The sequence below is a fragment of the Macrotis lagotis genome, chromosome 1 (genome assembly GCF_037893015.1).
Source record: "Macrotis lagotis isolate mMagLag1 chromosome 1, bilby.v1.9.chrom.fasta, whole genome shotgun sequence".
Classification (NCBI taxonomy): Eukaryota; Metazoa; Chordata; class Mammalia; order Peramelemorphia; family Peramelidae; genus Macrotis; species Macrotis lagotis.
Genome location: NC_133658.1, coordinates 135,350,280 through 135,364,880, shown reverse-complemented (window position 1 = coordinate 135,364,880; position 14,601 = coordinate 135,350,280). Strand labels below are relative to the sequence as shown.

Genomic DNA, 14,601 nt, shown 5'->3' with positions numbered 1-14,601 from the left:
TAGAGAACACCAAGCTATGGCGATGGCCATAGCTCAGGGGATTAGTGAAGGCCTTAAACAACGAAAGGGCGTTTGTTTTAATTGTGGAAAAGAAGGGCATTTTAAGGCACAGTGTCGTGCAGGTCAAAAGAAGGGCAATATACAGCCCACCTGCTATTCCTGTGGAAAAAGCGGACATATGGCAAAGTTCTGTAGATCTAGGAAAACATTGGTTCCGGGAAACGGGAGGAGGGGCCCTCCTCGTGGGGGCCCCGACACCAGAGCCTATCCCATCACAGTAGCCTCAGAGATGCCCATGGGGCCAGACCCGGAACCAAAAGGGTTGCAGGAGCGATATCAAAGGGAACTACAGTACGAGAGGATCTAGGTCAAACTATTCTAACAGTTGCCGAACAGGGAAAGGAAAAGGACTCATTAATAATCAACCCCTGGAGTACTGCCTCCATAGAAGTGGTCCCGGCCACATTTCCCCGACTGATAGTGGGTGCTACAGGATATTCTCCTGTACTTGTCCACACCCAACTACTGCCATCTGGTGATACTACTGTATACCTTACCAACCCACACTGCTACCCAGTAACCCTTCCCCCTGGCATGGCTATTGGCCGAGGAATATCTCTGCCATGGATTGAGAGTGAGAGTGTCCCACAAGTAAATTGGTGCACTGAAGTCCGATTACAACGGCCTATTATACAAATAAATATAGAAGGCAAATTAGTGTCAGGAATGATCGACACTGGAGCTGATATCTCTGTTATTGATTCAGCACAGTGGGACCCCTCTTGGCCACTTATGTCATCTATCACCCCTATTTTGGGGGTGGGAGGCCACCAAGGGGCTAAAAAAGCAGAACGTCATTTAAGATGGAGTTATGAAGGACAAAGTGGTTTTATCCGTCCCTTAAAGATTACGGGACTAGGCTCTGCCCTGTGGGGTAGAGATTTGTTACATCAGTTACAATTGTATCTTACCACCCCTGAACATTTGGCAACAAACTCCTAGGGGCTACTGTTATGGTGAGCTGCCCAAAGATTACTTGGAGGAGTGATAACCCTGTGTGGGTGGAACAGTGGCCCCTTTCTACGGAGAAGCTCACCGCATTGAAAGATATAGTTGAGGAATTATTGTTACAACACAGAATTGAGCCTACCACCAGCCCTTATAATTCTCCAGTATTTGTAATAAAAAAGAAAGCTGGCACCTGGAGAATGCTTATTGACTTACGGGCGGTGAATAAAAGAATGGTCCCTATGGGCCCGCTACAGACGGGTCTTCCTTCTCCTGCCTTTATACCTAGAGAATTTGTTATAAAGATAATAGATATTAAGGATTGTTTTTATAGCATTCCCCTTCACCCTGAGGATAGGGATAAATTTGCATTCTCGGTACCATCAAAAAATTTTCAAAGCCCATCAATCAGGTATCAGTTTACTGTATTACCTCAGGGAATGGCCAATAGTCCAACTATGTGCCAAGCTTATGTTGCAGCTATTGTTCACCCGCTGCGCAGTAAGTACCCAAAGGCCATCATAATCCATTATATGGATGATATTCTCATGGCTACTAAGCAAGCCACGGAGCTGGAAGAATTAACAAAAGAAATGCTCCTTTCCTTGAGTAAATATGGGCTTCAAGTGGCTCCTCATAAGATACAAGATACTAGCCCTTATCAATACCTTGGTCACACCCTTAGTGAAGGGAGGGCATCTAGAATACCCCCAAAGGTGAATTTAGAGAAATGTAGTACCCTTAATGATTTCCAGAAACTTATTGGTTCCATACAATGGATACGTTCTACAGTTCCTATTCCTGATGATTTGATGTATCCTCTTTATGATATCCTAAAAGGAGATTCTACATTGACCTCACCCCGGAATTGGACCCCACAAGCCAAGGAGGCCATGACACAGATTTTGTCCAGGTGTCATGAGTCTATAGTTCAATTTGATCCTGAGCAACCTATATTTGCTACAATTTTAAATCAAAGGTCACATATTGGTTGTCTCTATCAAAAGCAAGGTGTCCTAGAATGGCAATATTTCCAGAGAAGTAAAAGAAGCATCCCTTGTAAATTTACGATGCTGGCCAATTTATTCCTAGCTATGTCTGATCGTTGTCTTTGTATGTTTGGAAAATATCCTGTTTTAAATATTTGTGCTTCTGAAGGTGCTCTTCGTTATTTTACTGACTCTATCCCTGAATGGGCTGCCCTACTTACTTCATGTGATGTCATCAATCTTCCATTACCCCCAAAGCTGCGTGGATGGGACAGTCTTCCATTACAACCCCCACCACGAATTATTTCCCCTACCCCTGTTGATGGACCAAATGTGTTCACAGACGCCACCAAAAATAAACGGGCAGCCTTTTACATCCCACAAAAGCAAATATTGCGGGTTTTTACCACTGAGTATACCTCAGCCCAGAAAAATGAACTCCTTGCTGTTACACGTGCTCTTGCTTATCTTGCCAACGTGCCTGTTAATCTTATCACTGACAGTCTATATTGTGCTACAGCACTTCGAGAACTCCCTACAGCTTTTATCAATCCTCGTGTTAGTACTATTGCTTCTTTGTTAGCAGACCTTCAAAATCTTCTCCTTTCTCGTCATTGTCCTGTGTTTGTGCTGCACGTCCGTTCCCATGTCTCTACTATTGGGCCCATCTACAGTGGTAATGATACGGTAGATTGAGCATTGCTATGCCCTTTACTCTCAGAAGCCCATCAGGCACATGATAAGTACCATCTTTCAGCTCGTTCTCTTCATCATCTGTATGGCATCACTAAAGATCAAGCCAGGGATATAGTGAAACGATGCCTTGGCTGTGCTCCATTTCGTCCCCCACCCATTGATTGTGCTATTAATCCCCGCGGAGACCATCCTAATGCTTTATGGCAGATGGATGTTACTCACTATGGGAAAACCCTTATTCATGTCTCCATAGACACCTTTTCTAATTTTGTCATGGCATCAATTCAACCTGGTGAGGCAGCCCCGCCATGTTATAGCACATCTTTTAACCTGTTTTTCTACTTGTGGAGTTCCTACAGCCATAAAAACAGATAATGGCCCTGCATATTCTTCCAAGGCATTTGCAAACTTTTGTCAAGAATTTTCCATTTTACACAAAACTGGAATTCCATATAATCCCACTGGTCAGGCCATAGTTGAACGTGCTAACCACACCCTTAAAACCCTCCTCATTAAACAAAAAGGGGGAGTCAGTGGTCGTGGCCGCCTTATATATACACAATTAGCACAGGCCGTATACACCATGAATTTTCTTCAATTGAGAGATGATGGTACCTCCCCAGCTTTGCGTTTTTTCGCAGGAACTTCACGAACACTCCACACACACGCAACTAGCCATCCCTCTCCCTGCCCAATAGGCAACCGAGTACTGTGGAAAAGCCCAGATGGCCAATGGCATGGCCCAGGCTCGGTAATTATAAATGGACAAGGGTATCTTTGTATTCAACCAGATCCAAATCCGGATGGCAAAGAAAAGGAGAAACCAGTCTGGGCTCCAACCAAGTGGGTCAGAGACCTCGGAGAAGATAAAAATAAGAAAGAGAAGACGGAGATGGAGAGGACGGCGACACCCAAGGAGAGAAAAGAGAATGAAGACCTTGACTCTTGCCCTCCTTGCCCTGAGTCTGCTACCCGGGACACAAGCTCTCAACAGTAAATGGTATAATCTTACTGAGGCACATAGAGTGCAGGAAGATCAACAAGGTGCATGGTTCTGGGGGTTGGTAGTGGACCCCGCCAGCTCTTAAAGCTTTAGGATGGCATGACATGACACCTCCATTTAAGATAAAAGGGAATGCCACCAAGTTAGTAGGGGGACACTGAACACCGAGATATGCAGAAAGTACAGGAAACTGAGATAACTAAGTACAATTTTACAGTATATGCTTCTAATCCACCGATATGTCTTTATACAGACACCATACTTTCGGATGATACAAGCTTAGATAACACATGTATCAAATTAGAAAGTAAACTTTTTTCTTCCTCTTTTCATCATACACAAGAATTGAAGAATCATATCACCCGTCTAAATGTAACCATGTTATCCATCCCACATTCCCTGAATGCACCCATGAAACATCACAGGCATACATGCAGCTTGCCTCTTATTATAATGGTACAGTGTCTTTCGCTGCCTGCCCTGAAGGAGATGGAGATACCTGGGTTCCGATACATGCTTGCTCTACTGGGGTTCCAACATGTGGCCCCTACAATATACAATTCTTCTGTGCACCTACGATTTTGGGATTATATCTCCTCTACGAAGAAATACAAACAAATAGCAGCTCCTGCACCAGTTGCCTTTCCCCTGGGGACTGCCCACCCACATTTGTGGCGATTGGGTCTACCATTTGCACCAATAGATGCTTCCATCCGCATATTCCCCTGTAAGCAAGGTACATCCTGCTCAGATTTTACATTTGGGACATGGCGTTCTATTTTTGGCAATTTGAATTCGACCTGCCATGATACTCAAGGACATACTGACAAGTTATGTTATCGATTCGTAGCTGAGACTCGTGCACCTCCTGACTATGCTTTCCTCCTTTGTCATACAAAAAACACATCCATTGAAAAACATGATCAACAACACGCAGGTCTTCAACCTTACCGCATTTCTTGTCCCAATGCCATACTCACTGACACTTTAACTTCTCAGCATCATGGTCGCGCAATATTTATCCTGAAACGCCAAAAATATCAACTTGTACCGGTAAAAGCTAAACAACCATGGGCACAACATCCTATAGATGAGTTGTGGAATGAACTTCGTGAGAATCTTCCTTCAATTCCATTGCAAAAGCGTGAAGTGATTGATCTTGCTTTTAATATTATAAATTTTGCTTTCTCACTTTATGAGGAATTCCAAATTCAGGATCTTTACCAACGACAAGGATATTTGGCATCTGTATTGCAGAACTTCTTGACCCAGCAATCATCCATGTGGACCACCCAAAATCATATAAATTGGGCACTTCAAAAGGAAATAGATGCTTTGGCCCCTGTAGTAGTTTACATTGGAAATGAGCTTGCCTTACCATGAATTGATAACCCAAATTCCTTGTCATTATAGATATAAAACCATTGTGTGTCACTCCATTACAGGTAAATCTTACCAACTCTTCCTTTGTTGGTTCATGGCTTCGGATACGGGCTGCATTACAGGGTGCACTACTATCTCATAATGCTTCATCAGACATTCATCAGTTAGCCTTATTGCTTCAAGAACTGAGAAATATTTCGACTGATTTTTCAAATCATCAAACTGCTGCCTTTAATATTGCTAACTATCTCAAGCATTTACAATTTTTACAGTGGTTATTCAGCTGGATAGGTCCTGTTGCCATATTATTTCTCCTTTGTATTTTTGGCCCCTGCTTGATACGGTTTTTAATATCCCTAATGAAGACTGCCTTGACCAACATCAAGGCAGATACCATGTCTCTTATTCATCGCACTCCTCGTTCAGTACCAATATAAATATTTATTATCCACCGTTTTGCATTTCATCTTTCCTGGTGAAAGCGACTGCAGGCAGCGCTTTCTCTAAGGATTGAGGCCTTCTGCCAGAACTATCCTGTGTTACTGCAAAATAGACATCACTAGTGCTTGTACTTATAATTACATTTTTGTGTGCTAGAATAGTTAAAATTATATTTTATAGAGTTAGTTAAGAATGCATTCAAATTTTATATTAATTGGTTATTTAAGAATTCTTAATAAATTTATATAAGAGGTTCCTCAAGACATTCTAATTGATTCTAAAAAGGTTATTTTTTCTTGACCGGTCTTAATTGGTTCATCAAAAACAATGATAGGTGTAGTTAAATTTCAATGAGACATTTTCACATCTCTCTACTGGCCTGGAGGGATAGGAAAATGTTCCTATATTCTGTGATTGATGCCGGCCAGGGCATCAATCACAGCTTGGTTAAAAATGATTGTTTTCTGTGAGTTCGTACATATGTCTGTGTATGTGTATTTAAATCAGATCTGAAATGATATTATTATTATAGGCTTTTGCTACATATGCTTGCTGCAAAAATACGCTATCAAAGGCTGACCCTCGTGCTCTTCTCCAGAATCCCAGAGAAGACCAAAAATGGACACTACCCCTGTTTAAACAAAAAGGGGGAATTGCTCTGGACCCAGCTCTGGACCTTGGCCACCTATGGGTTAGGAGACGCCTGGGGGTGTGAACCCGCCCACATGGGTGCTGGGAACGCCCCAGTAACAGGAGTGGCTCCGCCCATGAGGGAGGAACAGGGGAGGAGCTCGGGGGAGGAGCAGAAGACTATATAAGGGATGGGACTGGGGAAGGAGAGAGCCATTTTTTCGCTGCTATGTAAGCAATAAAGACCTGCTGTTAGACTGCAACCGGGTGTTCTGTCCAGTTATTGCCCTCCTTCCCCAAAGGAGGGTCCGGCGTCCGAAGACCGACGGGTCCGTGACGACCGAAGACCGGGGAAAGGTATGTATCCAGGCGAAGGCTCGGGGTAGTGTGGCCGAGCAGGAAGGCTCGGGATAGGTCCTCGAGCAGGAAGGCTCGGAATAGGTCCCCGAGCAGGAGGGGGTTGGATATAAAGTGGTAAACACACTGAAGCAGGTGTTATTCAGAAGCAAAAAAACAACCTTGGGGAAATAGGGATCAAATGAAAAAGTGGAAAAATACAATTAAGGGAGGATAGCATGGAGGGCAGTGAAGAGTCAGAAATTATAGCTTTGAATGTTAATGGGGTGAACTCTTACTTAAAATGCAAGTGGCTAACAGAGTGGATTAAAAATCATAATTCTACAATATACTACCTACAAGAAATGCATTTGAAGGAGAGAGATACATACAAAGTAAAGCTAAAAGGCTGGAGAATATATTATGCTTAGCTGAAGTGAAAAAAGCAGGAGTAGCAAGCAATCTTTATTTTAGACAAAGCAATGCAAAAGTAGATCTCATTAAAAGAGATAATGAAGGAAACTATATTCTTATAAAAGGTACCATAGATAATGAAGTAGTTTTACTACTAAATATAAATGCACCAAGCAGTTAGCATCCAAATTCTTATAGGAGAAGCATAATGAGTTATGGGAATTCATGGACCACAAAACTCTGCTGGTGGGAGCCTTCAAACCTCCCTCTCACAGAATTAGAGAATTGTAAACATAAAATAAACAAAAAGTACGTTAAGGAGAAAAATAGAGTGCTAGAAAACTTAGACGTTATAGACTTTTAGAGAAAATTGAATGGAGAGAGAAATCAATATATCTTTTTTTTCTGCAGTACATATCACCTACACAAAAATTGACCATGCACAAGGGCATAAAACTCTCATACTTCAATACAGAAGATCAGAAATAGTGAAGGAAAACCTTTCTGACCATGTTGCAACAAAATCATATACATGAAAGTCTCATGGCAAAATAGACCTAAAACTAAATGGAAATTAAATAATATAATTATAAAGAATAAGTGGATCAAATAACAAATAATAGAAAGAATTAATGATTTCATCCAAGAAAATGACCATAATGAGACAGCATACAAAATGTATGGGACACAGCCAAAGCAGTTATTAGGGAATATATTATGTATATAAATGATTATATGAATAAAACAGAGAAAAGGGAGATCAATGAAATGAGCTTGCAAATTAAAAAGTTAAGAACAAATTAAATATCTGCAATTAAATACCAAAATAGAAATTCAGAAAATTTTTTTGTTCTTGTTTTTTTTAGGTTTTGGCAAGGCAAACAGGGTTAAGTGGCTTGCCCAAGGCCACACAGCTAGGTAATTATTAAGTGTCTGAGACCGAATTTGAACCAAGGTACTCCTGACTCCAGGGCCCGTGCTTTATCCACTATGCCACCTAGGTCCCCCTAGAAATTCTGAAAATTAATGAAGAAATTGATAAAATTGAAAGCAAGAAAATTACTGGATTAATAAATCAAACCAAGTGTTGGTTCTATGAAAAAACAGTAAAGTAGATAAACTTTCTTCACTTTGTTTAATAAAAGGAGAAAACTACTATCAAAAATGAAAAAGGTGGGGGGCTAGTTAGCACAGTGAATAGAGCACCAGCCCTGGAGTCAGGAGTAACTGAGTTCAAATCTGGCCTCAGACACTTAATAATTGCCTAGCTGTGTGGTCCTGGGCAAGCCCTTAACCCCATTGCCTTAAATAAAAAAAAAAAGTTTTAAAAAAATGAAGAAGAATTCACCACCAATGTGGTGGAATTAAAGTAACAATTCAGAACTATTTTTGAAGTCATATGAAAATAAATTGATAATATGAGTGAAATGGAGAAATATTCACAAAATATTCACAAAAATATAAATTTCCCCAAGCTAAAACAAGAGGAAATTAGTTAAATACCTAAATTAATCAAATTCAATTAAATTAACTAATAACCTAAAAATCCTATCTCAGAAAAAGACATTCAACAAGCTATCAACTTGCTCACTAAGACAAAACTTCCAAGGTCAGATTCATACAAAGGTCTTCTCTAAGGATTCACAATACAATTCTATTAAATATTCAAGAAGCAATTAGTTCCAATTCTATATTAAACTATATGAAAAAAATAGTGAAGTCAGAACTCTGAATAAATCTTTCAATGACACCAATGTAGAATTGATACTTAAACCAGGAAGAGTCAAAACAGAGAAAGGAAATTATAGACCAATTTCCCAAGTGAATATATAGTCACAAAAATTTTTAAAAAAATATTAGCAAAGAGATTACAGTCAGTAATCACTAGGAGAATACTCTATGACCAAACAGTATTTATTCCAGAAAAGAAGTGTTGGTTCAATATTAAGAAAACTATCAGCATCATTGACTATATGAATAACAAAACTAACCAAAATCATATGATTTTCTTAATAGATCCTGAAAATACCTTTGAAAAATACAGCACCCATTCCTACTAAAAACTCTAGAGAGCATAAGAATAAATGAATTATTCTTTATAAAGAGAAGCAATATCTATCTGAAATCATCAATAAGCATTATATGCAATTGGGCTGTTAGAAGATTTCCCACTAAGATCAGAGGTGAAAAAAGGATGCCTGTTACCACCACTATTATTCAATATTGTATTAGAAATGTAAGCTTTAGCAATAAGAGAAGAAAAAGAAAGTTAAGGAATTAGAATCTGCATAGGAAAAAACTCCCATTCCTTGCACATGATTTGATGTTATAATTAAAGGATTCTAAAAAAAATTATCTAAAAAAGTACTGGAAACAATTAGCAAGTTTAGCTGTATCTCAAGATTTAAAGTAAAACTAAATAAATCCTCATCATTTTTGTATATTACTAACAAGATACAGCAGCAGAATCAGAAGGATATTAATCACCTTAAGAACAACTTGGGGTGATAATTAACCATGTTGGAATTGGTCACTTCATTGGTGCAAAATCAGGGACAAATTTAAGGGATCTGTGAAGGAGAAGATCATCTGTATCCAGGTTGAGGAATGGTGGAGATTAAATGAAGACCATACATTATCATCTTCAATTTTTTAAAGTTGTCATATATATTATGAAATTTTGATCTCCCTAATGTTTTCTTTCTTCCTCTTTGATCTGTTTCTTTTCTCAATACCTTTGATGTGGATCTATACATATCATGTAAGCAAATGAAAACTATATCAAGAGTTCTTTCATTTGGGTTGAGGGGAGTGGGAAGGGAGGGAAGTTGGAAAAAATTGTGAAATTCAAAATCTCATGCAAAATGATTGCTTGAAAGTATCATTTTATGCTATTGATTTACACATATAATATTTTTATAGTTAAAAAAGAAATTTTGATTTCAAATGAGTTTAAAAAATTAATGAGAAATTGTTGATCATTTAGTCTAATGACTTCTTTTTAGGAATGAGGAAATTGAAAGTCATTGAATCACACACCTCCCCTACACCATTCTGAAAACCTTATTATTGTTGTTCAGACAAACGATACTGATGGTCTAGGGAACTCCTCATATGTAAACTCCCACCATTGATACAGATTAGCAACTAGATTATACAGTGGATAGATTACTGGACTTGGAATGAGGAATCCATGAAGTAAAATCAGGTTTCAGATTTTTTCTAGTAGTGTGTCTCATGTAATGTTACTTAGGCTCTACCTGTCAGTTTCCTCTCTAAAATTGTTGTGAGTATTAAATGAAATGTTTATAGAAAGGCATGTGTCAGGTGCTAAAGAAATATTTGTTTCCTACATTTCTTTCTTTCATTTTCTTATTATATTGGATAATTGTTCTAGGAAAACTGAAATTGTGACTTACATTTTCATATAATATATAAGTATTATTTTCAAATAATCGATTTTATATAATAAACGTATATATTTTTCATGTATTTTCATATAATAAATGTAATGTTTAACTACTTGAGTGAAGTTACAATTTATAAAACAAACCCTCATTAAATAACAGCATTTATATAATACACACACACACACACACACACACACACAAGGCCTATCCACAAGACTTGGAAAATATATTTATGTTGTAGACAACATAGAATACTTGGATGTCTACCTACCAAAACAATCTCAAAAATTATATTAAAACAATTACAAGCACTTTTTTACACAAATCTATATAGCTCTATAATAAAAATGATAATTATCCCTAAATTAATTTTCTTATGCAGCACAAAGCAATCAAACTAAAAAATATTTTATTCATCTAGGAAAAATAGGAACACAATTCATTTGGAGGAACAAAGGTCAAAAATATCAAGACAATTAATGAACAAAAAAAGTAAAGGAAAGTGGTCTAATCATACCGTATGTAAAATTATATTATAAAGTAGGCAGCATCACAATCGTTTGCTTCTGATTAAGGAATAAAATTATGGATCAGTGGAATTACTAGGTCTAAAATAAACAGGACAAACTGAATAGAGTAATCTTCTATTTGATAAGAATCCAGCTTCTGGGAGAATTCAGGATTTGACAAAAACTGCTGGAAAAAATGGAAAATAGTGTGGCAGAAATGAGGCAAAGACAAAAGTCTCACACCCTTTGCCAAGATAAGATGTAAATGAGTACAGAATTTAGACATAGACAGAGATAACATATGTCAATTACAAAAACTGGGAATAGTATATCAGGCAGATCTATTGAGAGGGTAAATGTTTTTGACAAAGCAAGAGATAAGAGAACATTAGAATATGTAAAATAGATAATTTTAATTACATTAAATTAAAAAGGTTTTGCACACATAAAATCAAATAGCAAAATTAAAATGAATACAGAAAGTTGGGAAGAAAATTTTACAGCTAGGTTTCCTAATCAAGAACTTATTTATACAAAAAAATATATATATACACATATATATGTATATATATACATATATATGTATATATATACATATATATATATGGAGAGAGAGAGAGAGAGAGAGAGAGAGAGAGAGAGAGAGAGAGAGAGAGAGAGAGAGAAGTGGCTTGGTGGTGCAGTGGATAAAATACTGGTCCTGGAATCAGGAGTACCTGGGTTCAAATCCAGTATCACACACTTAATAATTACCTTGCTGTGTGGCCTTGGGCAAGCCACTTAACCCCATTTGCCTTGCAAAAACCCGATATATGTATATATACATATATATATATATGTATATATACATACGCATATATATATATATATATATATATATATATATACACACACACAGATAGAACTGAGACAAATTAATAAGAATGTCATTCTTCAATTGAAAAATTATCAAAGAACATGGACAATTTTAAGAAGGAAGTAAAGATATGTTTAGTCATACAAAATTCTCTTAATTATGACTGATTAGAGAAATGCAAATTAGAACAACTCTGAGATACCACCTTATACGAATCAGATTGATAATATGAAGAAAGGAATACAATGAACTTTGGACAGGACATTGAAAACTTGGGACACTCACTCTTGGTGAAGATGTAAATTGATTCTGCCCTTCTGGAGAACAATTTGGAACTGTACCACAAGAACAATAAAATTGTGCATAATCATCAATCCAACAAAACTTCTATGAGTTTTGATTCATAAAAATGTCATGAAAAAGGAAAAAGATCAACTTATACAAAATTATTCATGACAACTCTTTTTGTGCTGGCAAGAAATTGTAGATTAAGGGAATGCTAATCAAATGGGAAATGGCTGAACAAATTGTGGCATATCAATGTCATGGTACAGTATTGTTCTGTAAGAAAGCATATACAGATCAATTTCAGAATAGCCTGAAATTACTTAAATAATTTGATGCTGAGTAAAGTGAACAGAGTTAGGAGAACCTTGTACATATTAACAACAAAATTGTGTGTTGAGAAATGAACTTAGTTAGCTCACCCCATCAGAACAGTAATCAAAGAATTCTAAAAGCTTTGTGATGAAAATACCATCCACATTCAGATAAAGAATTGTGGTGTCTGAAGGCAGAAGAAAACATGCCATTTTCTAGTTAAAAATTATTTTTTATGGTTTTTATTTATTTTTTTTTGCCAAGGCAATGGGGTTAAATGGCTTGCCCATGGATATATTATTGAGTTTCTGAGATTGGATTTGAACTCAGCTCCTCCTGACTCCAGGGCCAGTGCACTATGCACTCCACCACATATCTGACCCTCAAAATTTTTTTTTAACTTCATGGTTTTTCCTTTTTGCCCTCTCATGGTTTTTCTTGCTTTTTTGCTCAGATTCTTCTGTCACAACATGACTATTATATAAATATGTTTAACCTATTTATATATGTAAAGCCTATATTATATTATTCACTATCAAGGGAAGGGAGAATGAAAGAAAATGAAATCAAGCAAGCTACAATTATATTAACCCTATAAAAATGAAATGCACTTATTCTGATATGAAAAGTTTTTGATAAAATTATTCTCAATCTTAATGATCGATCCTTGTTTTTCTTTCTAGATGTTCAGCAGTTTTCCTTTTAATAATACCCTCTAAAGTTTTATCAGGAATAAAGGCTAGGCTCATTAAGAATTTGAATTTGTTAGTATTGAGTTTAATTGATATTGAACTATTTGTGGTTGAATACTAAATTCTCAAGTCTTGTGGCTGACTTTCTATTCTCTATAATTGTTTAAGAACAATACCAGAAAGGAAGTGATCATATATTCCAGATATCCTATCACCTATGGATTTAATTCCTGTAGGTCTTATGAACTGAATTCATTCAGAACAATCGGGCACATCTTAATAACTCTTTATATAGTTCAACTGATTCACTTTAAGTTAGCCATCATTTATTAACACTATCATCTATATGTTAGATTCAGAGATGGAAAAGATATCAGAAATCATCAAATCAAATACTCTCATTTTATATATGAAGAAATCGGGGCATAGAGAATTTGATGATGGGGCACATATAAAATCAGGTAGGATCAGAAATTCTGTGTCAAGAAAATTGAGCAGCTAGGAAACCAAAGATATTAGTATTGTCTAGTTTTGATCTAGTCGAAGAATAGATCTCTTCAGCAGAGAAAGTTGAAGTGAAATAAATATTTAGCAGTTCTTCCTTTTCTATAGTATCTATTCTCATCATTCCATTCTTCTGTAGCATGACCCTGTTCTTCTTTATTTTTAATTATTAATTTATTTTTTCCATGTATATGTACATATATATTAAGTTACTAATTACCTTTTGCCTCCCTTATGACCCCCCATCCCTCAGAGGTGAACAATCAGGTTAGCATTGTATATACCTATTTTTTGATAAATATGTGTTCAGATTAATCATTTTTGATATGAGGAATTGGGATTAAGGGAAATACATAAGAGATAATTTTTTATAAAATGTTCATCAGATTCTGAAAGGTTCCTTTTTTGTTAGTATTATTTTTCTTTCTCTGAATGGGCATAATATTGTCCATAGCTGGTCTAATAGTGTTGTTCTAGCTCTCTGGCCTGCTGAGAGGAGCTGCTTCCTTCAGGGTTGATCATCTCACAATGTTTTTCTTAATGTGTATATTGTTCTCTCGGTTCTGTTCCCTTCACTCAGCAGCAGATGCTATAAGTCATTCCATGTTTCTCTAGAGTCTGACCATTTATGGTGTTTTATAGAACAATAATATTCCATGGTATTCATGTATTATAATGTGTTTAGTCATTCCTCACTTGAAGGACATCCCCTCAATTTCCTATTCTTTGCCACTATAAAAAGAGCTGCTATGAATGTTTTGGAACATTTGGACTTTTTTCATTTTTTATAAATTTCATCTTGCTATAGGCCTAGAATTGGAATTGCTGGGTAAAAAGGAATGAACAGTTTTATTGTTCTTTGGGTATAGTTCCATATTTCTCTGTAGAAAGGTTGGATCCTTTCACAACTTCACTAACAATACATAAATGTCCCAATCCTCCTACAACTTCTCCATCATTGGTCATTTTCCTCTTTTCTCATTTTAGCCAATCTGATAGGTGTGAGGTGATACTTTATTATTATTATTTCAATTTGCATTTCTCTGATCAATAATTATTTGGATCATTTTTTCATATCATATAGATATATATATTTATATACATATATAGCTATAATTAAATTTCCTTTT

General features: G+C 36.6%; 1 protein-coding gene across 1 annotated transcript; it reads left to right on the top strand.

The window, feature by feature from the left end:
* The first annotated feature begins 594 nt into the window (after positions 1–594).
* LOC141516338 (endogenous retrovirus group K member 25 Pro protein-like) lies at positions 595–1,002 on the top strand. The gene has a single exon (XM_074227483.1). The coding sequence runs from the start codon at positions 595–597 to the stop codon at positions 1,000–1,002; it is 408 nt and encodes a 135-aa protein (XP_074083584.1).
* Positions 1,003–14,601: the final 13,599 nt, after the last annotated feature.